General features: G+C 35.7%; 1 protein-coding gene across 1 annotated transcript; it reads left to right on the top strand.

Annotated features, from left to right (window-relative positions):
- Positions 1–1,551: 1,551 nt before the first annotated feature.
- LOC18434414 (uncharacterized) lies at positions 1,552–27,273 on the top strand. The gene is made up of 16 exons (XM_088869922.1): positions 1,552–2,824; positions 4,293–4,619; positions 6,097–6,324; positions 7,913–8,199; positions 8,341–8,453; positions 18,283–18,675; positions 18,975–19,049; positions 20,949–21,004; positions 21,168–21,303; positions 21,636–21,732; positions 21,873–21,939; positions 23,193–23,291; positions 24,771–24,860; positions 25,045–25,199; positions 25,831–25,932; positions 26,974–27,273. Exons 1-16 carry the CDS (start codon positions 2,279–2,281, stop codon positions 27,140–27,142), a joined length of 2,940 nt encoding a protein of 979 aa, XP_088726048.1. The 5' UTR covers positions 1,552–2,278; the 3' UTR covers positions 27,143–27,273.

Below are 27,273 nucleotides of genomic sequence, written 5' to 3'. Positions count from 1 at the left end.
AAAATAAAATAAATTATTTTATGTACGTATGAAGAAATACCATCCTATGATTGAATGGAAACCATATAATATTTTTGGTCGTCAGGTCTAATAAGTGTTTGGGAATACAAAATCCACTTTTTAAAGAATATAAGAAAAGATCTCGGAGTAGCACTTTTGTCTAATGGAATAAATGTACAGCGCACTTATGCTAGAGCACTATATATATACATTTGTGTGTTTTGTGTGGTGCATTTTACATAGAAGGTTTGTTTGACCTCAAATATGAAACTTAGGTGAAAGGGGATTTTTCTTTTGTTGATTGGCTATGGGCCCGGTCCCCATTAAACTAACCAAAAAAAAAAAAAAAAAAAACAAAACAAAAGTTCGCTTTTGGGGAAGAGTTGGGGTCGTAATGCTAGCTCCCCTACATTCTAATTACCACATGGTATTTTCTATTCTCCCTATACCACCTCATAACACTTTTAAATAATAATAATAATAATTCCTAAACTCTTTGAAAAAACTAATAGGAGTATGTCTTTCCATCTGAGTTACCTAAAAATAAATAAAATAAAATTGGCCATGGGTATTCTTTGGATTTATGTGCGTTGCTTGCACCTCTTCATTGCCTCTCTATGTCAAGGGAGCGCTTTCTATGTGACCCCACCCATGTATATGATATATGTGACCTCTGGTCTCAGCCATCAGATCTGAGTCGATGGTTGGGATGACCTGAGTCACAATGTCATAAGCTAGTGTTTAACTATTAGATTTTGATCAGACGGCTCATAGTTTTTTATTTTTATTCTACAAATAATTTTGAAGCAAAATTTGAGACATGCATAAATCTAACAAGGGCACACATGATAAGAATATTAAAAAAATATTTACGATATTAAAAATTACCATAATACCCCTAAAAATTACAGAGGTATTTTGGTCCGTTATTTTTACATAAAATATTTTATTTTTCTATGTTCGCCCTAATTTTTTGATGGAACTTCCGAAATTCTTTAAAAAAAGTTTTGTAAAAAATAAAATAAAAAGTAAAACAATGTTTGACATGACTTTGTGGTATGAACAGCCATGGTGGTTCGATTCAAATAAAAAATCTAAGAAGTAAGGTCGTATATAACTTATATGTTGTTGGGACATTTTCCCTATGCTGAGGCCCTCATCCAAAAAGTCTATTATTAATAAATTGACATGTTTTTTTCCTAACAGGGTTTTGCTACGTTACATCACAAGTGATGTATATCCTTGGATTCGTCAATATTTTTAGACTATTAGATATGCTTATTTATATTGTATTAACTATTTGTGTAGGGGTATTTCACGTGATTAGTCAAAAAAGTAAAGTAGAAATTAGTCAAGGGTACTTCATAATATATCCATGAATCCTTTTATTATCTTATGTTTGTAATAATGAGGTATATACTAGTTTGTAATTCAATTAAGATGTTTTGGTCATTTTGAGAAAGGACAAGGGCCTCAACTTTAAGTTATTTAAGTGAAAAAAAAGGCAGGAAAAATTAAGATGTAAAAGACGAGGTCATTTCTTCATCCTACACTTCAGCAAGTCTCTTGTGTATTATGGGTTTGGTAGTTCCTGCTTCCAGGGTCATCCGCTGAGCTGCCCTGTGTTAATAACATTTACGTCGTATTCAATTAGGGTTTGGGTTTGGGTTTTCTGATACTTCGTCTGCAAGTTAATCAGTGACTCTTTAAGTTCCCCATGAAACAAGTGTAGACCTTGTCATGGAATTCCTTGATAAAGCGGTTTTTGGGTTTTCCTTCTTCATGATTTTTGTTATATTATAGTTTTTCTCAGTTAGGGTTTCAGAGTTTTTGATGTCCATGATAGTAAAAACATAACACGCTGTTGAGAATTTGCATTGAGAGGTTATGATGCTCCTGGTATTCTAGAGAGAGAGAGAGTCAGGGATCATCCAAGTGAGAGAAACAAACATTTAGGGTTAGTTTTCCTTTACTTCTTGCCACTTCGTAGAATGGTTATCGGTACTTTTTACAAGTGAGAGAAACAATTGTCAAAGTCAGTATTTTTGAGTTTCTAGTGAGAAGATTCAGTGTTTCATAATTCCAGTGAGAGAAACTGTTTCAGATTCTAGTGAGTGAAACCATCATTTGGCATGGCTGTTTCAGGATTCCTAGAGAGAGAAACTACCATTGAAGGTTAGCATTTCCCCATTCCTTTCTTTATAAGATGCTCATCTCCTCGTCTTAAACCTTTCCTGTTCCTCTTTCTCTCTCTCTCTCTCTCTCTTCATTCTTACAAATGGAAACCCCTAAGAAAACGGTCGATACACTCTGCGATTATTGTGGAGAAGAGAAGGCCGTCCTGTATTGCAGGGCCGATAGTGCAAAGCTCTGCTTGTCTTGCGATCAACATGTCCACTCTGCAAATGCTCTATCCAAAAAACACTCTCGCTCTCTTCTCTGTGATAACTGTTCCTCTGAACCAGTGTCCATGCGTTGTTGCTCTGAGAACTTAGTTCTATGTCAAGAATGTGATTGGGATATTCATGGAAACTGTAATTCTGTGTCTTCTCATCATCGTCAATCTATAGAGGGTTTCTCTGGTTTGCCTTCTCCATTGGAGCTTGCTTTGCTATGGGGTTTTGATTTGAGCGATAAGCCATCGGAAAATGGGTACTGTAGGAATGAACCCCTAACCCTGAATCCAATGGAGTCGATGGTCACGATGGACTCTTGGATCTGTAAATCACCTGTGAATCTCCATGATTTGATTGTTCCTAGTGGTAATGTTGGGCTGCCTGCTTATCTTGATGTTCCTTGTGTCCAGATTCCTTCTCTCTCTAAGGTATGATAAATCATTTTTTTTCCTCTCTTTTTTTCTTTTTATTTCTTAATTTTTGTTTCATAATGCCATGTTTTTCTCATTTCTAATTGCTTTCTTTCTTGCGCTGTTACTTTCCATGTTTTTGGTTTCTCATGTGCAATTGATTTAATTGTCTTCTATTTGGATTTTTTTTCGAGCGTTTAGTATGATTTAATTGTCTTCTATTTGGATTTTTTTTTTTTTTTGTAATTTATTTAGCTGCACCCATTATCACGTCATGATTTATGGAAAAATTTGTTTGAGATTGGGGATAGAATTTGAGCTTTGAAAATACATGGCAAATGCTCTTTAGATGATTTAAAAAAAAAACAAATTTCGATGAAGTCGAGGAAACTATGTAGATTTTTCAATGAAATATACAACTCATGGCCTTGAAACATGTGACAATTTCATATTTCTAGTGGATCTCTTAGTAAATCGTTCTAGAAACATGTGACAATTTGATATTTCTTTCTTCCGCTGTTACTTTCCATGTTTTTGGTTTCTCTTGTGCAATTGACTTTTGTGTGCACTCCTAGATGTTGCCTTGGCTTTCTTTTTCATCCAATATTTGGAGCGTTTAGTATGATTTAATTGTCTTCTATTTGGATTTTTTTTTTTTTGTAATTTATTTAGCTGCACCCATTATCACATCATGATTTATGGAAAAATTTGTTTGAGATTGGGGATAGAATTTGAGCTTTGAAAATACATGGCAAATGCTCTTTAGATGATTTAAAAAAAAAAAAAAAATTCGATGAAGTTGAGGAAACTATGTAGATTTTTCGATGAAATATACAACTCATGGCCTTGAAACATGTGACAGTTTGATATTTCTAGTGGATCTCTTAGTAAATCGCGCTAGAAAGAAGTTTGAAACTTTGAAGTTTGAACAAGCCTTAGGGTTCTATTAATCTAATATTTCATGAGCAAGATCTCAGGCCTGTAAACTTACCTGTGTTTAGCTTTTCGTGATATTCTTCCTCATGAAAAAGGTAAAACTATTGATTGTACCATAGTCATGGCTCCTTTACTGTTTCTTGAGAAAACTCCCGCAATACTCACAATTTTTATTCAATAATTTTTGCTAAATATTATCAACAGATTGCTAGTAACAATGATTTGTTGCTGAGACGATAAGTAATGAAGATGATTATTTTTTCTAGAACATTCTACTTCAGTTGCTTCAAATTTAGTAGTTTTGATGAATTTGTTTCTGTCTATTTACATGATCTTTTTGGAAACTCCCTGACAGCCCTAATGGTCGAATCTAAGAAATTTTGAGTTTCTAAGCTTTCAAGAATTTGCTGAGATACTGTTTTGCAACTAATGGTCTGTATCTGCTAGACCTTCTCGTACTTGTTGCTGTCTAGTGATGGTTTCTTATGAAGTTTAGACATTATTGATTTGCTTGCTAATTGTCTTTCTATTTCTTTTGGTGCGTTTCTAGGACCAGAATCCAACATGTGGGAAACGCAAGCAACTGGTGTTTCAGCAGCTTATGGCGCTGTTGAAGCATGACTTATCAAATTCAGATAAAGTCCATGGTGATCTGGAGTCTCCAACCAATTTGGATCCTGATACACCTAATGGAAATTTCAATTCGAGAAATCTTGAGCCCCCAAATTCACGAGATGCTGATCTACTCGATGGTTCATTGCAGCATACTCCATTCACATCTTTGCTTATGTATCCACACACTACAAATTTCAAGGACGAGCATCTCATTGACGAAGATGGAATGTGGGGATGCAGTGTTCCTGATCAGGCTAATCAGGTTGTTTTCTCATTACCTACCTGAATTATGCATGCAATTCTCCTTTTTCGTTTTAACAGAGAAATGTATTTTTGATTGATTCGAGTGGGGTGTACTCAATAGTTCATTGGGTTTGTCTGATGAAATATTGGAGAGAGAGAGAGAGAGAGAGAGAGGGACCACAAGAACATCACATGACGCCCCATGTGGTGGCTCTCTCTTTCCCTCTTTCTCACTTCAATGGCATTGATGGCTTCGACTATGGTTTTTCTTGTCGATTTTTATTTTTACTGTGGTATAACTTCCCTCGTCTTAATTTACTTTTTTATGGGCCACTGTTTCCATCTTGCTTGCATGTATTTATGTTAAGTTTGTACCCTGATCATGGTTCCATCAGTTATTTTTGTTGTTAATTAATATCTAGACTCATTGGGTCTTGATGGCATACCATTTAGGGATTTTCTAGTATTTTGTTCCTCATTTAGCTATTCTCTTCTTTCTTGTTATAAAATTTTGGTTCAGTTTATTTTTTGAAGCTTGAATATTCTGTAATGTGTCTGCATTCTGTTGTAATGGTGAAAAGATATTAGCAAAAACTGGACTAGGGAATTTATACATTTTGCAGTTATATGTAGCTTTTGATTGTCTAAAGGTAACTATCATAGTGTACTTTACATGGGAGGGGGTGAGGGAAGTGGCCATATGGCTTTTTTTTCTTGATTATGGTACCTTATTTATTTATTTTTTCCATGATCCATGAGAACAGCACATGACCATGTGGTGGGTCTTTCTCTCTCTCTCTCTACCCCCCACCCCCCCAAAAAAAATAAAATAAAAAATCACCGTTTATCATTTAATTGGGGTGTGATGCCAATGGACTACGGTTTCCTAAGTCCATTATATTATAGTGGCGCTTTCTGCCTTTCATTTTATTTTTATGGGCCACAAGTTGTGTGCTTTTGTGAGTATTTCGTGTATTTTATGATCATGATCTCACTAGCTAATTCAGGGTTTCATATTATCTACACAGCTGTTCATGGATTCTAGTGAAATAAGCACTGATGGCTAAATGTTTCATAATTGGAAAAAGGTAGTACTGTTGATCAAGTGATAATGGACATGAGTGGTTTATAATATATGAGTTTCTATGGAAACTCATGCTAAATCTAAAGATGTAAACAAATACAAAAAAATTTACAATAAATCTTCATTATAGAAATTGAAACACATATTCTTCTTGGCTAGTTATAGTTTAATATTTTGGTTTCCACTGTCTTTTCACCGGAATTATTTGGTCTTGGTTTACATTGCTTGGGTGTTCTATCACCTGGAAATATAAAATATCATGGGGAAAAGAAAAAAGAAACTTTGAAGAAGTTCTACGTTTTAGCACTGCTGTAGCAATTTTGAATTTCTATATAGTGATTCTCCAAACCACTATGATTTATGATTTTTGTTAGGTTTATAATAATTATTGGGCATTCCCTTTTCCCTGCAGACTTGGGATTTTTCTTCAATGAGAGTCAGAGAAAACGATGACCATACGGTGCTGGAAACTGGATATGGTATTCATGATGCAGCTTTTAGGATGAAAACTTATAATGAGTTGGTTGAAGGGACATCCTTGGGAAACACAAATTGTTTAGAAGACTTGTATGACTTGAATTGCTCTTCAACACAAGATGATATATCATCCTCCGAATTCAGACTTATTCCCTCACAAGATGTACGTGTATTTATATATTATTTCATGGTTACAATTTTGGATGTTGTCTTATATGATTTTTTTTTTCTTTTTATACATTTTTAGTGTTTTGTAGGATCCACACATTCTAAATAGGAGAATACACCTTTGCTTCAAACATATTGCAAAAATATTATCATTTGTGTAGTGTGTAAGAATTGCTCTATCAATTATCAAAGCAAAATTTCAATACGACCAGACTTGGCAAAGCAAGTAGCCAGCAATTGAGAGATACCATGTCTACTTCTGATTTATTTATTTCAATGGGCAAAGTACTATTGTAAAGTTGGTAATGGCTTTCTGCTGGCACAATATTTTATGCTCATTTCTTGTATTGCCATCATAACCTACTTCTGATTTAGACATACCTATAATTGGAATATGGAATTTGGTGTTCCAATATTCAAAATGATATTCTATTACACCACAGTAATTTATTTCAAACAATTTTTATAGACAGAAGTGTGCTCATGAGAACTAGGTTTTTTAATCATGAAGCAACTTGGATATGAAAAACTGCATTCTCTTCTCTCTTTGATGAAAAGTCTCTTTTGGTGGAGTTATTTGTGTTTCGAGACTCTTTGCATGCTTTAGCACTAGTAATACTTTGTTATTCCTAGAGCACAACTTCCGAAGAGCATCTGTAAAGCACTTTGTTGGGTAAGAGGATTGAGATATCATACATAAAGTTTGGTTTCAGAAAAAAATTAGCTTTGTTTTGTATGTTTATTAGAAATATCTTGGTAATGCACATCCATTATGTTGGATTTTATGATGGTGTTCAAGCTTATTATTGTCTGCTCTGTTAATATCAAACTCACAAAAGATTTATTTTGCATGAATTTGGTGCATTCTTTTGAAGTATTCCCAAGGATGGGATTATTCAGATATGTGGTTTGTTACCCATTTCAGACTCGATTTTTAAAGTCATGCTTTGTGTTCCTGATACTGTATCAGGTAGGGGGACCTTGCTTTGATCATTGGATCCTGTGTGTTGTAAGGGGAGGGGAGAAGGATCATGTTTTGCAGTTTGTACATTATGCATGCATAATATAGTTGTTATGGTCCATAAACATTGCATTCTGAATATATGCTGTTTGGAACTGCTTGACCACAAAGATCTCAAGCCAATGGGATAAAACTAGTGGTAGCTGTCTCTTAGGATTAGGCTAAGTTCCATGTCTGCTCTTTGAGGCTTTAGCTGAAATGTTGAGGTATGTGTTAGCTTCCTATCTTTCATTTTATTTATTTGTTTATTGTTTTTTTTTAAGAGGTAAATGGGATTCCTTTTAGGTTTGATGTCAGAGAATTAGGGCGGGAATTTCTCGCAAATTCCTTTGTTTTAAGTGTTCTGATGGAAAAAGCGGTAGAGATTCGTGGGGAGATATTTGGGGTTTAGGGTGGATTCCCTTGTAGGTTCTACGAGAGTGCATGATCTCTCTGAACCTTTTATTTGTTGGAGTTTTATTCTGTCTCTTCTCTATATCAGATCTCTAGCATGCATGTATTTTTCTTTTTTCTCATTCCCTTTTCTGGAATAATTGGTAACCGTTCCCTCCCCTTTCTTTAGCAAAGAACTATGGACTTGAAGAACAAATGGCACAATAACTCGACCAGCATGGCGAGTAAAGAACAACCACCATCTGGGAGAACTCCCACACCTCTTCTAAGGACCTCAAAAGCCTCCTTACCCCAATCGACAACCAGTTCAAGGGCCAGTGATAGCCATGCAAATGAATCTAGCCCTCTTGTCAAAAGTGATACATGGAGGACTCCTTTGAAGGTCGACAGCGAGCTCTTAACCAAGAACCGTGGCAATGCCATGCAGCGTTACATGGAGAAAAAGAAGACCCGCCGGTAAATTAGCATTTTCGCTCTTTCCTTGTGTTGTAAAATTTTTGCCTCTCTTCTTATATTCCTCACTGTTTTGCTCTCTTCTTTATTTTCACTTTCTTTTTCCGTGCGAAATATAATTTGAGCATAGGGACTTGTTTGTAGGTATGATAAGCACATACGCTATGAGTCTCGGAAAGCAAGAGCCGATACCAGGAAGCGAGTTAAGGGGCGTTTCGTGAAGGCAGCTGAAGGCATGGGTGCTGAAGTGGGCAGTTAAATGATCTACATTGCTTCTTTGTATCATAATTTGTTTGTGTATTTTGGTTTTTGTGAGGAATAAATGATATGCCATGTAAGTTTCGGGGTTATTTTTATCAATTTATATTATGTGAATTTTTATATATATATTTTTATTAGATTCTCCTAGTTTTTAAGAATATGCATTCAAAATTTAATGTGATTTGGATTTATATAAAAAAAAAAATGAAAATTTTAATACAAAATATGGTTGTGGCAAATAGATTGAGTTCAGATTCAATGTGGGTCGTTGGCTGACTTTATAGCTGTTAACCTGTATTAGTACGGGCTGACAGGATCCTTTCCTTATATACATGCATGCATTTATGTATATAGACATTTGTATGTATATATATGCAGGCGCGTCTCTTTATCGTTGTATATATAAACATACGAGTATGGTGTATGCACGTTTGTGTTCATATTTTCACTTTTAACTATTGTTATAATGGGTCTATTAAGGTAATTTGGGATTATGGAGGTATAGACTTTATGTTTTTACATATTTATCTGGGGACTTGGGGGTACGTGCATTTTCAAACACCACTTTTATCCTACGGTAATTTTATTATCACTAATGTTAATTTTTTATATGGCCTAGGCTTTATGGTCAAAAGTATAGGGTGCGGTTTGTATAGAGCCAAGGCTCTAAACAATCAAAGGAAAGTGCACTTTCAGTAAGTGTTGAGAAATGACTTTCAATATTGGATAATTTTGAGATAGATTTACAATATATTTTTATCTCTAATTATAAAATTTAAAACCTTTCAATAAAAGTGTAGTTATAGCGAGTCAACCCTCGAGTTGATCATCTTGATCTTAATAATTATGGATCAAGAGAAAAATAGATTTTAAATTTTAGAAGTATAGTATTTTGTTCTTCATTATTTGGACTCTCAATTATGTAGTGTTTATAGATCCGTTGGAAAAGATAATGCAGATATAGAAATATGCTTTGAAGCCATCATATAGGTTCTGGACGTCTTTCCTGCAGTTTTTGGCAAACCTTTTATGTGCGGGTTTACTTTGAAATGTAAAGCTGGCATCTGATGTGTCCCTGGCTAGTCTAACATGGATATTCCTCGCGGGGCTTTAGCATGATGGAGGAAGTATTATTATGGTGGGACCTCTGTACAGTGAGATTATTATTATTTTTTTTATAAGGAGGTCATAATTGCTGCAAGCTATTAGATGTCAAATTGGATGGCTTGAAGTATGATATTTAAGATTTTTTTTTTTTTTTTGAACATTTAATCTACTCAATGATATACAACCGTTCGATTTGAAATCTTATGGACAAGATTGGTTGTGACCTCTGTATTAAAAGTAGATTATCTCTTCATATGGTTTCCCTAAGACTTATTGAGACTCATATCGATCTACTTTTTGGTCCATGATGACTTCAAAGGTGGATAATTTGTCTGCCGGTCCACATGAATAGGGTGGACCTCTCTCCAAAGGCAGAGTATTTGCGAGTTTGGATTGAAAACAGACTTGTATTGCCACTAATTGTTTTCTTATCATTAATTTCGAAAATAGAAAAAATAAAGCCATATTTATTTATGATTAGAAGGTTTCTGCATGTATTGGTCTAATTATGGAGCAAGAAAAGTTTGGAGGTTCAAGATAATCACTGTGTTAATGCAAAAACACATGATAATCACCGAGGCGATGTAAATTGCAAATTTTAAAACTCTCGTGTGCAAACAAAGAGCCTAAGGTGGCGTGTCCGGTCATGCCTTAAGTCTATTCTCTCTCCTCTCTTTCTCTTATTTCCTCTTACTTTCTCTCTCTACATCGTCTTTTTTGCATAGTAACTCAGAACCACAACAAATATGCGGCCGGTCTTTCTCTGCGCCCTTCTCTTCTTTACCGCACGATCAGTCTCAGAGTTGCGTCACCTGCGACCCCGTCTCTCTTTGCGCCTTTCTCCCCTTTGCCAAACGACAAGTCTTGGAGCCGCAGCACCTGCGACCCCGTCTCTCGTTGTGTTCTTCTCTTCCTCATAGCAACCCGGAACCGCAACAAATATGCGGTCCCCTTATTTTCTCCTCTTTCTCTTCTCTCCTTTGATGTGTGCATAACCGCAACAAACATACGGCTTCATCATCCTCCCCTCTGTTCCTCTTCTCACCTTTACTTTGAGCGTGACCACAACAAATTTGTAGTCTCGTTCCTTCTCTTCTGTATTACGCACCATTTCATACGGAGCTGCGACAACGCGCAACCTCATCTTCTCATAACCCCATTCTTCATGTCATTTTTCTTTGTTCCTTCTTCTATACTGATAGTATCCTGCTAGCCGTCATACGCTCGATTCGATATCACTCAGAGTAGTCTCAATGGTTGTAACACTCAGATCACCACTCTAACTTCCTCTCCGTACAGTTTAGTTGAGCTGCGAGAGACACACACGTTCCCACCCTCACTAACTCTGATGGAGTCATCCTGAGTTGGTAGTTAAGACAATTTTGATTCTTTAGTCGTTCTTATTACCAAATTTCGTGTTTCGATACAAGATAGAGACTTGAACAAGGCTTTTGCTACATCTCTTCTCATACATTTTCTTTGTGAAATTCCAGAGAGCAATTACAGTGAACTCATCTCCTCTCTACTCATTTTCATCTCTCTCTCTAAACTACTCAAGATTATGATGTCCACAATTGGCTTTAAGCTTGGGGCCATAGCATTTTGGAGTATCAAAAGAGACTCCTATGTTTTATGGTATCCAGATGACGAACTAACTTTTTTTATGTACATCTATTACAATATTGAAAGTAAGTAAATATCATCTTGAGATAGCGTCCTTATGTGCTCGTAAAAAAAATATTTTTAAGTTTTTATTATTCTGAAATTGTACTATATTTTACCCCTATTACACCGACTGAATTTCACCAACAAAGTAGCTAGGGCCTAATTCCACCTGTCCACTATAATAATTTCCAATTGGATCGGGCTACATGACGGATAGAAATTCATTAAAAAAAAAAAAAAAAAAAGCAAAAAGGTGAGCGATTTGAGGCAATTCTAGGGTAGTTCAAGCAAAAATTGCACACCAATCGATGTCGATTCGGATCCGGATGTTTTTATTAATGATCGGAACTTTTCAATCAGTGAGTATCTCCATCACTTGACCGGGTTTGTTCAGTAGTGCTGTCTCGTTCTGAATTTAATCCACTGCCCTTTCTTTATCTGTTCACGTACGTGCACTTGTTCATTAGAAATGGAAGCCTACGATCTGGTTCCTTCTCCAAATATTTTATAGACAGCCTTTGCTTTCTTTGAAAGAAACCTGAGTATATGAGAAGCCAGGATGGATGTCTTGTATCTGAAAGCTCTTTCCCTTTGGGACCACACTAAAATCTATATGATTCTATGTGTGGGTTTTTCTATTCTTTACATTTAAATGGTTGGAAATTTACGTCTGCAACGTTATTTTTCATTGTTATTACTGTCTGGTCCCAAAATATATATTACTTATGTGGAGGTCCTCACTCTTTTATGTTTCTTCCAAGTTTGCCCCCGGTCTGATGTTTTAAACCGCATATTAGATTATTTATTTATTTATTTATATTCATAGGGTTGTTCTATGTAAAAATCATCGAACTACGACCGTCCTACACACTTTAGTAGATGCGATGTTCGAAATATCAGCCCTCCCTAAACCTTTAAAAAATGTGGTTTAAAGGTGGTCTGCATTAATCGGTAAAATCTTAATTAGTGCATGTTATGGGAGCCATGTTACCGAGTACGAATACATATACAATTTTAATTGGTCATGTACAATCTTAATTGGGTGCTTGTCAAGAGAACCATGTTACATGTATTAATGCACGTAGACTCATACAATGTTATTAGAAAGGCAGTTCGATGTTTTCTAACATTGGATCGCCTTACAAAATGGGCGTTCAATGCTTCTAATATTAAACTGACCTATGAATATCAAAAAATTGTAAAACTGAATTTAATATGCAATTTGCGGGCAAACTTAGAAATTTTTTTTAAATAAATCTGAGGGAGAAAAACCTATGCGTAAATATTGTATATTTTTGGACTATTACATAATAAAAAAATAAAACGGTATGGACGTAATTTTCCCAATGATGATTGCCTTGTCCACGGGTATTCTTGAACTTAGTTTTTCTTTAGATTTAATGGATTTCTCACTTTTTATTTTCAATTTATAAGTGGCCATTAAAAAGTGCGAGAATTGCGCCAATGTTATTGTACATTAAGGGACCGTTTGGATACTTGGAAATACATTTCTAGAAATATATTTTAGTGGGAATGACACATTTCTGGTATTTGGATCGAAATTTTGGGACTGAAATGTATTTCCGCCCGTAATCGTTTTCTTCATTTCAACTCTAAAATAAAAAAATCCATATCATTATCTTTATCCTCTTTAATTGATTTCCAACTAGATTTCCTTGTTATAGAGACATCCAGTTTATAAAATATAATTAATTCCACAAAAACTGCTCTTAGAATTAGAGAGAGATACTATATCAAATTTTAGGTTTTAGAGAATGAAAGATGGCACCTACGAAATTTCATATCCATATAATTTATATAAGAAAAAATAAAAATAAAATACTTCGAGACGTCAAATATAAGATCCAATGGTGAGTGACCCTCTTGATCAAAATTGGACGGCTGGATGGTAAAGGCAGCATAGATCTTTTATGAGGTAGGGAAGTGTAGAAACCTTTCTCAACAAAAAAAAAGAAGGGAAAATTACAAAAAACCCCAAAAACCACACTTTCTATGCAACTTATCCCAACCTTACTTTTTTTTCACTTTTTTTTCCCGAAACAAACTTTCTAGGCAAATACTTCTCAAGGGAAAAAATTCATTTTTTTAAGATGGAAATGCCCTTCCCATATACAAAAATCACTTTTTCTATATTTGAAGTTGACTTTTGAACCCCAGTAGCACATTGCCAGAGTGCATAAGTGCCGAACCGTCCTAAAACAACTACCGGACCGAAAGTGAGTATTCCCGGGCCGCCTTTTACATAGTGCCGGAGTCCTGGAATCCAATAACATCTATTGCCGACAGCCCTTTCCAACTGCCGGACCGCATTTTATAGAAAGTGTATTTTGGAGAAAGAAAGTGAAAAAAAAAGTTAAGTTGAGGGTAAATTGGATAGAAAATGTAAACTTGTGGTTTTTATGTAATTTTTTTTTAAAAATATGTCAAATCTATACAGTTCAACTAAAACAAACATAATTCTACAAATAAAATTGCAAGTTCATATAAATTGCGCCTTTTAGAAAAGACAGATAAAAGTATCTCATAATAGCCTCCAAAATTTTCAAGGCGTGGGCAGCTGGTTGAAGGTCATGGATTTTCTCGGTAGACAGTTGGATACCTTCGCTGAAAAGCCAGCTGCCCCTTGGATTAGCATGTTAGGGTCGGAGGGCAAAGTCCTTCAAATCAACATAAGATACATATTAGGTAACACTTTAGAATCGAAGTAACATTCAGGAATTACAAAGAGAACAGGTTGTCTAGATGATCGAAATCCACATTTAGAACTTCAAAGAGAGAGAGAAAGAAAAAAAAAACTATCAGGTGATCTACCCAATCGTCATTGTTTCTCTTGAACGTATATTTCGGCATGTTTGGTTCGTTGGAAAGTCACTCTTGAGAAATCCCTCTCCAATACAGAGATTCGTCACAATATAAGAAATCGGATGCCTAACTCCAAAAGATGTTCTACTCCATTGAGAGTAAATGAACAATTTACTCCCTCAGATAAAACCTGAATTATAATTATTTTTAGGACCTCGAATTTTGGAGTTGCAACCTCTCCAACCTATAGATTAATCTCAATAAGAAATAATTTTCTAATTGTACCCTCTATACGCTTGGAAAAAATAACGTCTCGAGATTGAGTAGTGGTCATCCAGATTTTAGATGGTGAGATCTAAATTTTAGAAAGCTCAAATTTCAAATTGTCTATTTGAGAGTAATCATATAAATGTTGACAAGGAAAAACAAAATCTTTTATTCCAATTGCATGATCCTTTCCTCGTTCAGGCCATTTTAAACTCAATATTGATGAAGCTTTTTTCCAAAAGCCAAGACAGACAAGAAGGGGTGGGGTAAGCAGAGGAGAAGATGGGTCCTTTATTGCTGCATTTTCACACTCTCTTAAGGTCGTATCCAATAATTATGCTGAGTTTTATGCTTTGCATGCTGGAGGGGATCTCGTTATCAAATTAGATTGCTTTTCTCTACAAATTAAAAGTGACTCATCTGATCTCGTCAATTCCATTTGAGATAGATACAGAGCCCCATAGAGTATTCACATTGTTGCTCACAACTGTAGAAAGAGACTTACTGAACGTGTGTGGCACATCATACATACCTACATGCCAATACGATGGCCGACATTCTCATTAAAAAAGCCATGGTTTTTTTGATGCTACTATTTGGTGCACTAAACCACCTGATTGTATCTCCCTATTTTTATTTCATGTCGTTTTGTAGGTCGTAAGATTATAAGATGTACTTTTTTTTATTATTATTTAATAAAAAATGGGTAGGGGGCTATCTCCCGTAGTGACTTTGACCTAGGGAGAATAGAAATAAACTATGCTCCCGAGGGAGCATATAGTATGTAGCTCCTCTCTATAGAAAACCGCTCGCCCGTAAAAACCTGCTGTGCATGACTTTTGACGCCTTCGGCCGGTTTCCCTATAAAATAAAGAAGGCGGTGGCCCAGGAAATCTCTCTCCCTGAGATAGGTTTCCTAATTAGCGTGTGGTTTCAATTTGAGTTGATGGACTTCTTTCTAGTGTTTGAAAATTTGAAAAATCGAACCCGCCTTGGAAACTGGCCAAGGGCCGATTCGAGTAATCAGTAAACCAGCTGTTCAATCGGTCTAACGGGGCAAATCCCAACCGGTCAAAAAAGTGTTTAAAAAAAAAAAAATGACAAGTATATTTAAAACATGATTAAACAAAACATATCCAAATGGAATTGAAAATTAATGTAAAATAAAGGATTTTTAAAAATTGACTTGTACTCAAAAGTAATTTTGAAATTTCTAAAAAAGATAGAAAAATATATTAAAAAAAATATTCATAATTAAAACACTTTCCAATCCGTATCAAAATAATAAAAAACATCTTTTAAAAAAACCCTTATTTTTGAGATTTCATATAATTTTTTTAAAATTTTTTTTTAAAATACACTGCCAAATCATCTAAACCAACCAAAATTGAAACTAGCCTATGCCTAATTTTGATCTAACCAGCCGGTTCCAAGATTAGCCAATCGAGTTTGCGAACACTGCATTACTCTCTCTCACTTTGTTTTTGAACTTTTATTCCAACAATGTTAAATGACTTCCCATCAAATGTATTCTATTATAATGGGAACAAAAATAAATGAGATTGTCTACAAATAGACATTTGTACATAAAAGCCACAATCATTTTATCTCTTTATCTCTTAAATTTCAAAATGAATGATTGTAAAAACATCATTATATAAACACAGATTTCAAAAAAACTGAATTCTTAAACTTCTCGACTCACCCCAAGCCATCCAATTTGCCATATAATAAATGAGAATTATCGTAACCTCCATGTACTAAAGATATATGTACAAAAGATATATGGTCGTTTGTTGACAATCCCAAAATAAATATATAAGCTAGAAAACAATCTCATCTGTCGACAATACCAAAATAAATATATATGATAGAAAACGATCTCAATATGTGGCTTCACTCATGGCTTCGAGTCTCAAAATCTGAGAGAGAAGAAGAATACAGATTGACGAGATTCACAAATCATGATGCAACTTAGCGGACACCCAAAGTAATGTAATTCGGAGAGTAATATATGGTTGAAATGGTGATATCCCTACTCTAGAATAAACAAGCTAGGAAACTTTTGGAGATCGAGAATAGAACCGGAGCGGAAGTAGAAATTTTAGCTGTCCAGCCACCAAGCCATTTGCAAAGAGAGAGAGAGAGAGCATGTGCCCCAGAAAATAGACACCAAAAAGGCGGACGTAAGCAGAGGAGAAGATGGGTCCTTTATTGCTGCATTTTCACACTCTCTTAAGGTCGTATCCAATAATTATGCTGAGTTTTATGCTTTGCATGCTGGAGGGGATCTCGTTATCAAATTAGATTGCTTTTCTCTACAAATTAAAAGTGACTCATCTGATCTCGTCAATTCCATTTGAGATAGATACAGAGCCCCATAGAGTATTCACATTGTTGCTCACAACTGTAGAAAGAGACTTACTGAACGTGTGTGGCACATCATACATACCTACATGCCAATACGATGGCCGACATTCTCATTAAAAAAGCCATGGTTTTTTTGATGCTACTATTTGGTGCACTAAACCACCTGATTGTATCTCCCTATTTTTATTTCATGTCGTTTTGTAGGTCGTAAGATTATAAGATGTACTTTTTTTTATTATTATTTAATAAAAAATGGGTAGGGGGCTATCTCCCGTAGTGACTTTGACCTAGGGAGAATAGAAATAAACTATGCTCCCGAGGGAGCATATAGTATGTAGCTCCTCTCTATAGAAAACCGCTCGCCCGTAAAAACCTGCTGTGCATGACTTTTGACGCCTTCGGCCGGTTTCCCTATAAAATAAAGAAGGCGGTGGCCCAGGAAATCTCTCTCCCTGAGATAGGTTTCCTAGAAAACAAAAGTGGCTTTTAGAGAGTAAACTATTCCTGCGATTCAAACCTGTAGGCGTGTTTCCGTTAAAAGTCTTGAAAAACCAAGTAGAGTGCCACCTCCCCAAAAACTAACCTTAAAAATCCCACCATTTATTCATATTTTGAGCTCTCGAACCGATCAATGCGCAGTTGAATCGTTTCTTCAAACTTCTCAACCCAATGCAACGCAACGCAACGCAACGCAACAATAATAATATGTCAACTTTCTTCACCCCCACGTGTTCTCCTTCGCCTTCTCCTTCTTTAAAGCTTCATCTTTGTAGCCATGAAAGCTCTCTCAAGCTCTTTGCCTCGAGGCCCCTGTAAGCTCCTCTTCTTCTTTTTTTTTGGGCTTCTCCTTTTCGTTTGAATTCTTAAAGGCTCTTCTTTTGGTTATGAAGCATATATTTGCTTACTGTTTCTTGGTCTTTCTCCTCTGAATCTAACTTTTTTGGGGTTCTTCCCTCTCTCTCTTGATTTAGTTGAAATTTGACTTAATGAATGCTGACTTAATGAATGCTTATTTTTTATTCTTTTCAGTTTTGAGTATATTTTTGGTGACTGATTGTTACTTGCTCTGTTTCTGTATGATTTTAGCTCCATCTTCTTCATTTCTCTCATGGATTCTCTTGAATTTGGAGGAAGAAAGTTTATACATATTTTCTTCTTCTTGGTCTGAGTAATTTTTTTTTTTATTCGATTTTTTTTGAATTAATTGGCCACGTTAATGTTGTTACGTTCTTTTGATTGTGATTTTCCCATGTCATTTGCTCTGTTATCAATAGTTTTGAACTCGATTAACTTTTCCCCCGAATTCTTTTGAATCTGGATGAATCTGGTTTATCCATATGCGCGCATCTTCTTTGACTGTGCCAGTAAATGTGATTTTGGTTTGTCCAAGCTTTGCCTACAATAAGCATTTTGTCGCTTCCTACATTTCTAATGTCTAATTTCTCTTCGATTTGAAGAATCAGCTTCAGAAATATGATAATTCTTCTTAACAATATGCATTTTTTTTTTTCATGATCTATACTTCATTCTTGCTTTTTTTTTAGAATGCACTCTTGTTTTGCACACTTCTATGAGGTTGCTATTCCACAATAGTTTCGGTTCAATTTTTCCAAAGTTCATCTTTTCTGATTGCTGCTGAAGAAAATGAGGGATCAATGTTGACGCTCTTCTATAAATTACTAACCTCTAACCTACTTTCAGGATGTGCTTTTTTCGAGATATTGGGATCTAGAAAAATGGGGTGCACTAATTCGATTTCAAGACATATAAATGGAAAGAAGAAGCAGCTTCATGTTCCTGAAGTTGCAATCTTTGTGCCAACACTGAGAATTCCTAAAGAAATAGATTTTCAAAGAGCTCTACAAGGGACTGTAACTCCAAAATTAGTGGAAAAGTTATCGAGTCTTCGGTCTCAAATTGTGTTGATTGCAGAAGGGGGATGTCTCAAGTTTTCCAGGCCAACAAACAACATACCAGTTCTTGAAGGTGTGGTATTACTCTCTCTTTCTCTCTCTCTCTCTCTCTCATTCTCTCTCTCTCTCTCACACACACGCGTGCGCACACATACACACACACACCCACACACTCCCACATCCACACACACCCACCCACCCACCCGCCCACATAGAGTTACACTAGACCTCATGAATGTTGGGTTTAGTTGAATTCAAATATTTTTATGTGACCTGGAGGACCAATTATTTCTTTAAAAAACAAAAATAGTGTATTGGAGATACCAGTAAAAGTTTATAAATTTGTTCAATTCAACTGGTTTGCATAAGCAGGAGGATCCAGTCTTTCTGACCTTCAACGGGCTCTTGAAGAATACCTGCCTGTTGTTCTTGGTCTGACAAGAAAAGGTATTCTCTTGACTTTTGCTTGTTCTTTATTTGCAGTTACTTGCAAGTAAACTATCCTGTGATGAGAGAATTTAAATTTTGAATCTATATTTATTATTTTATTGGGAAATTTCTATCCTAGATTCTTGTTTTGGAGGCTGGAGATGCTGCCCTTCTGTTTTTGTGCCTTGACTTTTTTGGTGCAACTTGACCACTGACATATTCAATTTCCTGTTAGTTGTATATGAAAATCTTCTAGGTCATTGACTTACCTGATATAGGTTATACTTTTCTTCTGAAAATCATAAAAAATTTCATATTTCATAGTAGCCTATGGGCATAAAACTTAGGTACGTGATGCTAGAGAAAGTATGCCTTTTCCCTAAATGAGTGTTTGATATTTGTTTTGGTGATGGATCATGTGCTCAGGTTAGAGTTACCAAGGCATAATTGCATGCTGAAAATTGCAGGAGCCTAATGATATCATATCGGTTCTCTGATAGGTTGCTTTTTGTGGCAAATACTGAAACCCAGTTGTTCTTTTAGGCCTGTTCAACAAGCTCATAGTTATATCATAGAAATAGCCCTGCTTAATTTTGTGTCCTGATAAAATGTTGGCTCAAGTGGAGAAAGTCATATAGGAGAAGTCCCTTTTAATGGAATAGAGGAAAAAACAAGGTGTTATTGTTTCTAACATATGCTGTGGCAGCATTTTTGGCAATGTGGGGTTACAAAAAACATGGTCCCTCATGGATGGTGGCATACCAAACTGGGAGGCCTATCAATCTTCAAGGGTTGCAAGAGGAAACAACACTATTGCTGAAATTTTTGTGCGCCTAAATGGGGCCTTAGTGTGCCAATTTCATTTTAGCCATTGGAGTATTATGCTTTTAAGGCAGCAAGTATGTTATGTTATTTAGTTATGTCTAAATTTTACTTTTCCCTGAACTCTAGCTTCACCTCGGTTGAGTTGGGTTCATGTGTTGAGTTTCTTACATGATGACAAATATCAAATAGTGGAGAGTAAGTTCTATGGAGTGAGGTGCCTGACAGCCTAAGGAGGGAAAGTCTTTTGTCAATTGATATTTTAATCTCCTTGAAATATCGAATATCTGAAACCATGGAAACAAACTCGGTGTTTATCATGGTTGACATCTTATCTATATGCATAAAGCTCCAAGTACACCACATTGGTGTCAGGGAAATGTAACTGTATACTGTGAAATTTTTTATCAAGACCATTTATTCTATGCTATGCTGATCTACAATTTCATCCAAAACAAAGAATCATACACCTTATGCCACTTCCCAGGCAAAAGTGATAGTGGGAACAGAAAGCAGGCCTTTTTTGATGAGGATTGGAAAGGGCACCTTTGTTTTGAGTGAAATGATGGAAGGTGGAGGACCCTAACTATGGGAATTGTCAATCAATTTGAAGCTGGTGATCCTGAATATTTAATGGTGAGAGGGAATGGCAAGGAAATTACAGTAGATTTAAGAGGATTACATTTGCTGAAGAATTATTGCTCACTGTGAATTTGTTGTGATTCCCTCCCAGGTAATAGTTACATAAAGTTTGGAAAATACATCGCAATTTCTTACGCATCATAATCATCGTCTGTTTTGATGAGCAATACTAGCATAATTGATATACGTACATAAAATCTTGCACGCACACTCAGCTGCATCTATTTTTTGTAGGCATGTGTTTGCCTACCAATACTATATTTATGCTTGTGTTTTAATTTGTATCGTCATGAAACTATAAAGGATAGTTACCAAGGTGCCTGCAAAAAGTATATTGAAGACAACCGACATTAAGAAACCCTCAAGATTGTAGTAGGTTCCTGTTATTCACTTGGAAGAATGTGGATGTTTAATATTTCCATCCTTAATGCAACTAACTAAATATCTACACAGATTACAATCTTGTTGGGATGGTGAATTTCAAATGGATAAGGCAGGACAATCAGCAGGTGAGAGTAATAATTATTTCTAATTATTTATAGATATATAGGTATGAATGTTCAAATCTTAGGGTTGCAGTACTTTCCTTGTAAGTTTGAGGCTTATACTTGTGTTTTTTTAGAACTGCGTCAGATATATGAGCCACTGACATGCAATTAATGCATTTAACAGGAAACTTCAATAGAAAGCACCTGGTATGAGTTATTGTCAGTACTCCACTTAATGGCCATGGTATCTTTGTCACAAGCAAACCAGATACTTATTCCTGAAGATCCCATTGATGCTAGTGAAAGGAAGGTCTCTGAAGGTACTTTCTCTTTTGTGCGTGCATGCATGCATGCATACATGTATGTGTGTGAGTGTGTATGAGAGAGAGAGAGAGAGAGAGAGAGAGAGAGAGAGAGAGAGAGAGAGAGAGAGAGATTTCTTTGAGAGAACTGTTCCAAAAACAGATTTCTTTGAGAGACACATTCTGACATTTCTGCTTATAAGAGAGCTTCCTGTGTGGTATTGTTAGGATAATTAACTGTTGTTTATTTGAGGTGTCTTAGTCGTGTTCTGCATTATGAGATCGTTTAGTGATGAATTTGCAGCGATTCAAGTCATTCGATAGCTACTCACTTTTAGTAAACATTACAGGTTGCAAGACGAGAGGGATTGATTTATTGCTATTGGCTGCTGGATATTTAGAATTTTGTGTGAGATGCATATATATTCACATGCCACTAGAGGTTAAGTATGTGATTAAAAATTCATGCATTACCCTTGGACTTTTTGTGTTATTTACCATATCAGTTCTTGTTTGTATGCCTGATATGAACTTATATGACGTGAGTTTCTCTCCTTGTTTTGTAACTCTTTCCCTTAATTTTCTAGGAAGCGGCTTCCGAGAGATTTGCATGAGGATGCTTTGGAAGCCACTTCTCTTCAAGCACTAGCCCAGGTTTGCTTCCCAGACTATATTGCGTCTGATTTTTTTTTCTTGGCTGTTACCTGTAGGTTTTTTATCTGTTAGTTGATGATTAAAGATATCATGCTCCTCAAATAAAATTGTGTATAGTTGACTTGAAATAAGTTGAGAAACCAATCATAGAAAAATAGAATTCCTGTGCTTTGAGCAGCATTTTGTTGCGACTATCCTCTGGACTGCTACCAATGACCTGTTAGTTGGCTATGAAACAATCAACTTTTGGTATTTTGGCTGTTTCTCTTTGTGAAAGGTTTCAGGTGGCACATCATCCATTCCTTTACTCTCCTGTTATTGGGGAGCTAGTAAATGAATATATGAGAATATGTATACGAATGTTCTTATATGTATTTGTGTATATCATAATATTATTAGCCAGCATAGGAGTAAATTAACATGCTTCTGCCGTTCTCCTCAATTGGAGTGACTTCAGCACTAAGAAATTAATTCTGTGATTTGTTGCAATTTCTATTTGGGGTTTTGATTGTTGCCAGGGTGTTGCAAAATGCCGAAGTGAAGAGTCAAAGCCTCTTTCATCATCATCATCATCAGCAGAGCCTTATCCCAACTATTTGGTGTCCAATAAAAAGTCAAAGCCTCTTTCATTTTACCAATAAAAAAAAGAAAAAACATGTAATTCGGTTTAATATTTGTTGCATGGTGCTTAGGATAACAGTCATCTATCTTAGATCTCAATGTTTATGCTGGATGATTGTGACCTCATATTTCCACCAGAGTTGCGGAAAGTTGCTCCACCATAGTTGCAGAAATTTGCCGTTTTGAGCTTAGTCTTAGTTTTTTTTGAGATAAGGACTATGAGGCTCGAGGGTATCTGGAATGGACATATCTATAGTGCTTTGGAGACACAGGTGAATATCATGGTCTGGTTTTGGTGCTTGTAGTCCTATGACATGCTCCACCAAAATAGCCTGCACCTCAGAGAACTTGTTCAATTCAATGGAATTCCTTGTTTTATATGTTGTTCATTTTTGTTTCTTTTTTTTTTGTCCTTTCCTTGCATGTGCGTGTGTGTGTATGCATGTGTGTGTGTGTTTCTGGTAAGTTTTATAGATTGTCTTTGGGAAGTTTAATTTATCATGGCTAGAGCTTTTGCATTTCTCCATTATCATAGAATTGTGGCGTATAATAGATTTTTATTTTTATTTTTATTTTTTGTCTTTGCAACTTGCTGATGCATGCTTTTTTCATCCTCTTGACTAGAGTTGCAGGGAATTGAAATGCAGCTAGGATTCGCCCTTGAAAGCGAGAAGGCCACTTTATCAGTGAAACGGAGGTTGGCATGTGAGCAAGTAGAATATTTAGCTAAGGTTAGCCTTAGTTGTATCATCTATGCTTTCATACATATGAAATTGCTGAAAAGTTTAGTTGTGTGGTATAGGCATTACGCAGTTTCACTTGATTTGCGTGTTTTACTTCTATGATGTTATCCTAATTTGGGTGGTTGAATGGAAACAAAGAAGATAAGAAGATCTATGTTATCAAAGACATGAGGCCTGCACGAGGCAAGCAGCTTACATGTTGCCCCAAATATATGCTGAAGATTCAATAACGAATATATACCATATTTACAGGGCAAATGTCATGCAACTATAAAAAGACCCATTTATTTTGAACTACTTAATTATAATATCTGTATCCTTTTATATATTCCGTTTTCCTAATTGTTTTTTAAAAAGGATTTTCTTTCATCCTAATAGAATACATGGGAGGAACTAAGGCAGGTGGTGCAAACTCTAATGAGGAACCCTAAGAAGAGAGCTACGCATGCATATGCTTGTTCTCATTATAGGTGATGCTTCTTGTGTGAAATTGGTACACTCAATGATATGGAGATTCATCTTCACATTGTTTTTTAATGCAATTTTATGCTACATTTAAGCTTTTAACAATATGTTTAACTTTCTATTTCATATGGTCATAGGTATAGGGAGTTTCTTTTCATATTTTTATTTTGGTTGGTGTCAAAATTGATATGTCACAGTTTGAGATTACATCAAGATACAATAAGAAGTGTCATAGAATAATATAGGAGAAAGTTTTAGTTACAATATCACATTGCTGAGACATAGAGGATGCTCTATGAAGGCCAAAATATAAATCTCTATGTACTTTTTAGTTTATGTTTCCGTATGTATCTGTTGTTTTAGGCCGTCTTTTGTTTTGCCGATGTTTATCAAGGCAAGGGAGAAAATATATTGTTTTTCCTGAAAGAGAAAAATGAAAAAGTATAATAGTTTGGGATTGTATACAATGAGACCATTTACCTTTGGTATAAGGAGGTCACAATTACATATAACCATACGATGTGAAATCTAATAGCTTGGATGTGTCACAAAATTTGAGAAAATTTCTTTTGAACTTTGAGTTTGGTCATGAAATAAATTCAGCCACCCAATTTCACATCCAATGGTCAAGATTAATTGTGACCACCTTGTACCAAAGGTAAATGGTCTCATTATATACTTTCCCTAATAGTTATGATGAAAGTGAAAATAAAAATAGTAAGAGAGAGAGAGAGAGAGAGAGAGAGAGAGAGAGAGAGAGAGGGGTTTTTACTTTTAATTTTAGTACCATATAAAGTTCAGTGCTGTGTCCTTTAATTTTTAATAGCAATGCAGTTTGGGGTGTTATTTTCTGTTCTCTTCATTGCAGTTTGGGGTGTTATTTTCTGTTCTCTTCATGGCAGTTTGGGGTGTTATTTTCTGTTCTCTTTGTACCTTTATTTCTCATAACTAATCACTTTGATATCTTGATAGTGACTGGTATTACTTTCTCGTATCTTGCAGGCTTATTGTTGCTTGCCTAGCTGTAATTTTGTTGAAAGATATGAAAGGAAGCACCTCTTGTTCATCAAATGGAAGTACCTTGAAGCAAAGGTTTTGTTCACCAAACATCCTTGCCCATTGAGCTTCTATTTGGATTTCTTTAATTCCATGGCAACTCTTTTCATCCTCTCCAAATTGGATGTGTTGGGTCTCTCTCTCTCTCTCTCACACACACTCTCACACACACACACACACACACTACAAAGTCTCATTTTTTCTATGCCGATACTTTCAGGCAGCAGCTTACTTCTATCATGGTCTAATTCTTGGCAAGGGTGGTGAGGCAGTCGATCACATGAATGCAGTGAAATGCCTTCTTGCTGCCGATGAATTGCTTGTGGATAGCAAGAAAGCATGCTTAAGCTTTTGTGTTACTGCTCCTGTGACGAGGTAACCACATTTTTAGAGTGCAAAGCCAGAGAGAGAGAGAGAGAGAGAGAGCCACATTTTTAGAGTGCAAAGCCAGAGAGAGAGAGAGAGAGAGAGAGAGCCACATTTTTAGAGTGAAATGCTAGAGAGAGAGGATTATGGTCTATATATATTGTTTGGTAGAAGTTCACCATAGTTCAATGGATTATTGAGCACGTTTGTTTCGTGTGAAAATATTTCAGGTGAAGAATTCCCTCATGTGATTAGGGGTGAGAATATTTTCACACTAATTGGTCCCAGTACATCTTTTCACATCAATTGGCAGCTATTTGGTGTGAAAGTATTCTCACACCAAAGCACATGAGGGACTTTTTCAATTGAACGTATTTCCCAAGAAATATTTTCACGCAAACCAAATGTTGAACGTCTCATTAAATGATGAACAATGATGGAATCAACCCACGTATTAGGTCATGTGCTGTTGTTATTTGGTAGGACTTCTCCATCATCGTCCATGAACTTGACTGATGGTCTCTGAATCCAATGGACCATGGTTTACTATTGTCTTTTGGACCATGCCATACTTGTAATCTCATGAGATAGGAGGAGGTATAATAAATAATGAGGAGAATGTTCTTTACTTTTGTTGCAGGGCTTCCCCTCTCTGGGGTGCAATGAAGCATTTGCATCATAAAATACCAGAGGTGGCCCTAAAGAAGTCCCAGATGTATGATCATCTTTTCAATTCTAACAAGTAAGGATCCCTAAAACCGATTACTTGAGCTATGTCTTGGAGTTAATTTCTCTAAATGTTCTGTGAATTCCCATTTTATATATGTGGCGCTACTGTTCATAGAGATGCCGCTCTCTCTCACGCACACACGCACAGGCACACACGCATGTACATACGAAAAACTTCTTAGACTGCCAGTTAATTGCCATCGGCCATATAATCATCTGAGCAAATTCTGAAGTACGCTAGTGTGATACTGTAGATGCAAGCCTTACATTTAGTGGTCTTGCTCCTTTGCCCTGCTTGTAGATTCAGTTTGTTGACATGGCACTGTTCATAACTGTTGGACTATGCTTCTTTTTATGTTACTTCTGGGTTTCCTTGAACTACAAGAAACAAGAAACACCATCTGTAACTCAGTTCCGTGAAATACAATAAATAAGAAACACCATCTGTGACTCAGTAGTTTAACATTTAACTTAGGGAAAAGTTTATATAAGGTTGCAACCTTAAAATGTAGAATCACAGATGCACTTCAAAAATCTATTGGAAATGTTGTTTTAATTTTGAAAAACCCTCTAATTGATCATCTCGACATCGAGATGTATGAATATGGAAAAAAAAAAAAGTTTTTGAATCCTAAAAATAGTGCATCTTGCAACACATTATCTAGACTGTCCATTTTGAAGATTTTCATATATTTATAGATCTACTTGATTTTAAGCATTTTTGGAATTTAAAATTTTCTAATTAGATATGAAAATAGATTTTAAAATAATCCTAAGAATTTTTTACAACAAAATTACATGTTATGATAAAATTTTCATATATTATTTTCGAGTCTAGTTCTGCTTGTGGTGCTGAATTCTTTTCCTGTAGTTCAGCAGGGGAGCTGGAAGTTGCTATTGATTGGTTGCTGTCATTAATTGACTTGTAGTGGATGAATGAGAGAGAGAGAGTAGAACATGTTGAAGTATTCTATTGTTTTGTGTGTATGAGAGAGAGAGAGAGAGAGAGAGATTAGAACTTGTTGAAGAGCTCAATTGTTTTCGGTGGGTGCAGATTTTTTCCTCAAGCACTGCCCGAGCTTCCCGAGTTCCCACTGTCTCTAAAACCTGATTCCTACGAGTTTCCTTCAACTGATTCTTCATGGGAAAATGGTTTATGTGATTTGAAGGTCCAAACCCTTAAAGAGCACCTCAAAGATTGTGAGGATTCAGATTTAGAATGACGTTTTTTTTTGGCATTGTTATTCTACATTGAAGAATCTTAATGTGCAATTAATATAAAATAAATGTAATATGGTCATGGGACTTCAGCTTTTATTCTCTTAAATCAGATGGGGACAGAATTTGGTATGAA

Source organism: Amborella trichopoda, chromosome 6, assembly GCF_054954075.1.
Source record: "Amborella trichopoda isolate Santa Cruz 75 chromosome 6, AtrichopodaSantaCruz75HAP2 v2.0, whole genome shotgun sequence".
Lineage (NCBI taxonomy): Eukaryota > Viridiplantae > Streptophyta > Magnoliopsida > Amborellales > Amborellaceae > Amborella > Amborella trichopoda.
Note: the sequence above shows the minus strand (reverse complement) of the source record. Positions and strands in the feature narration are given on the sequence as shown.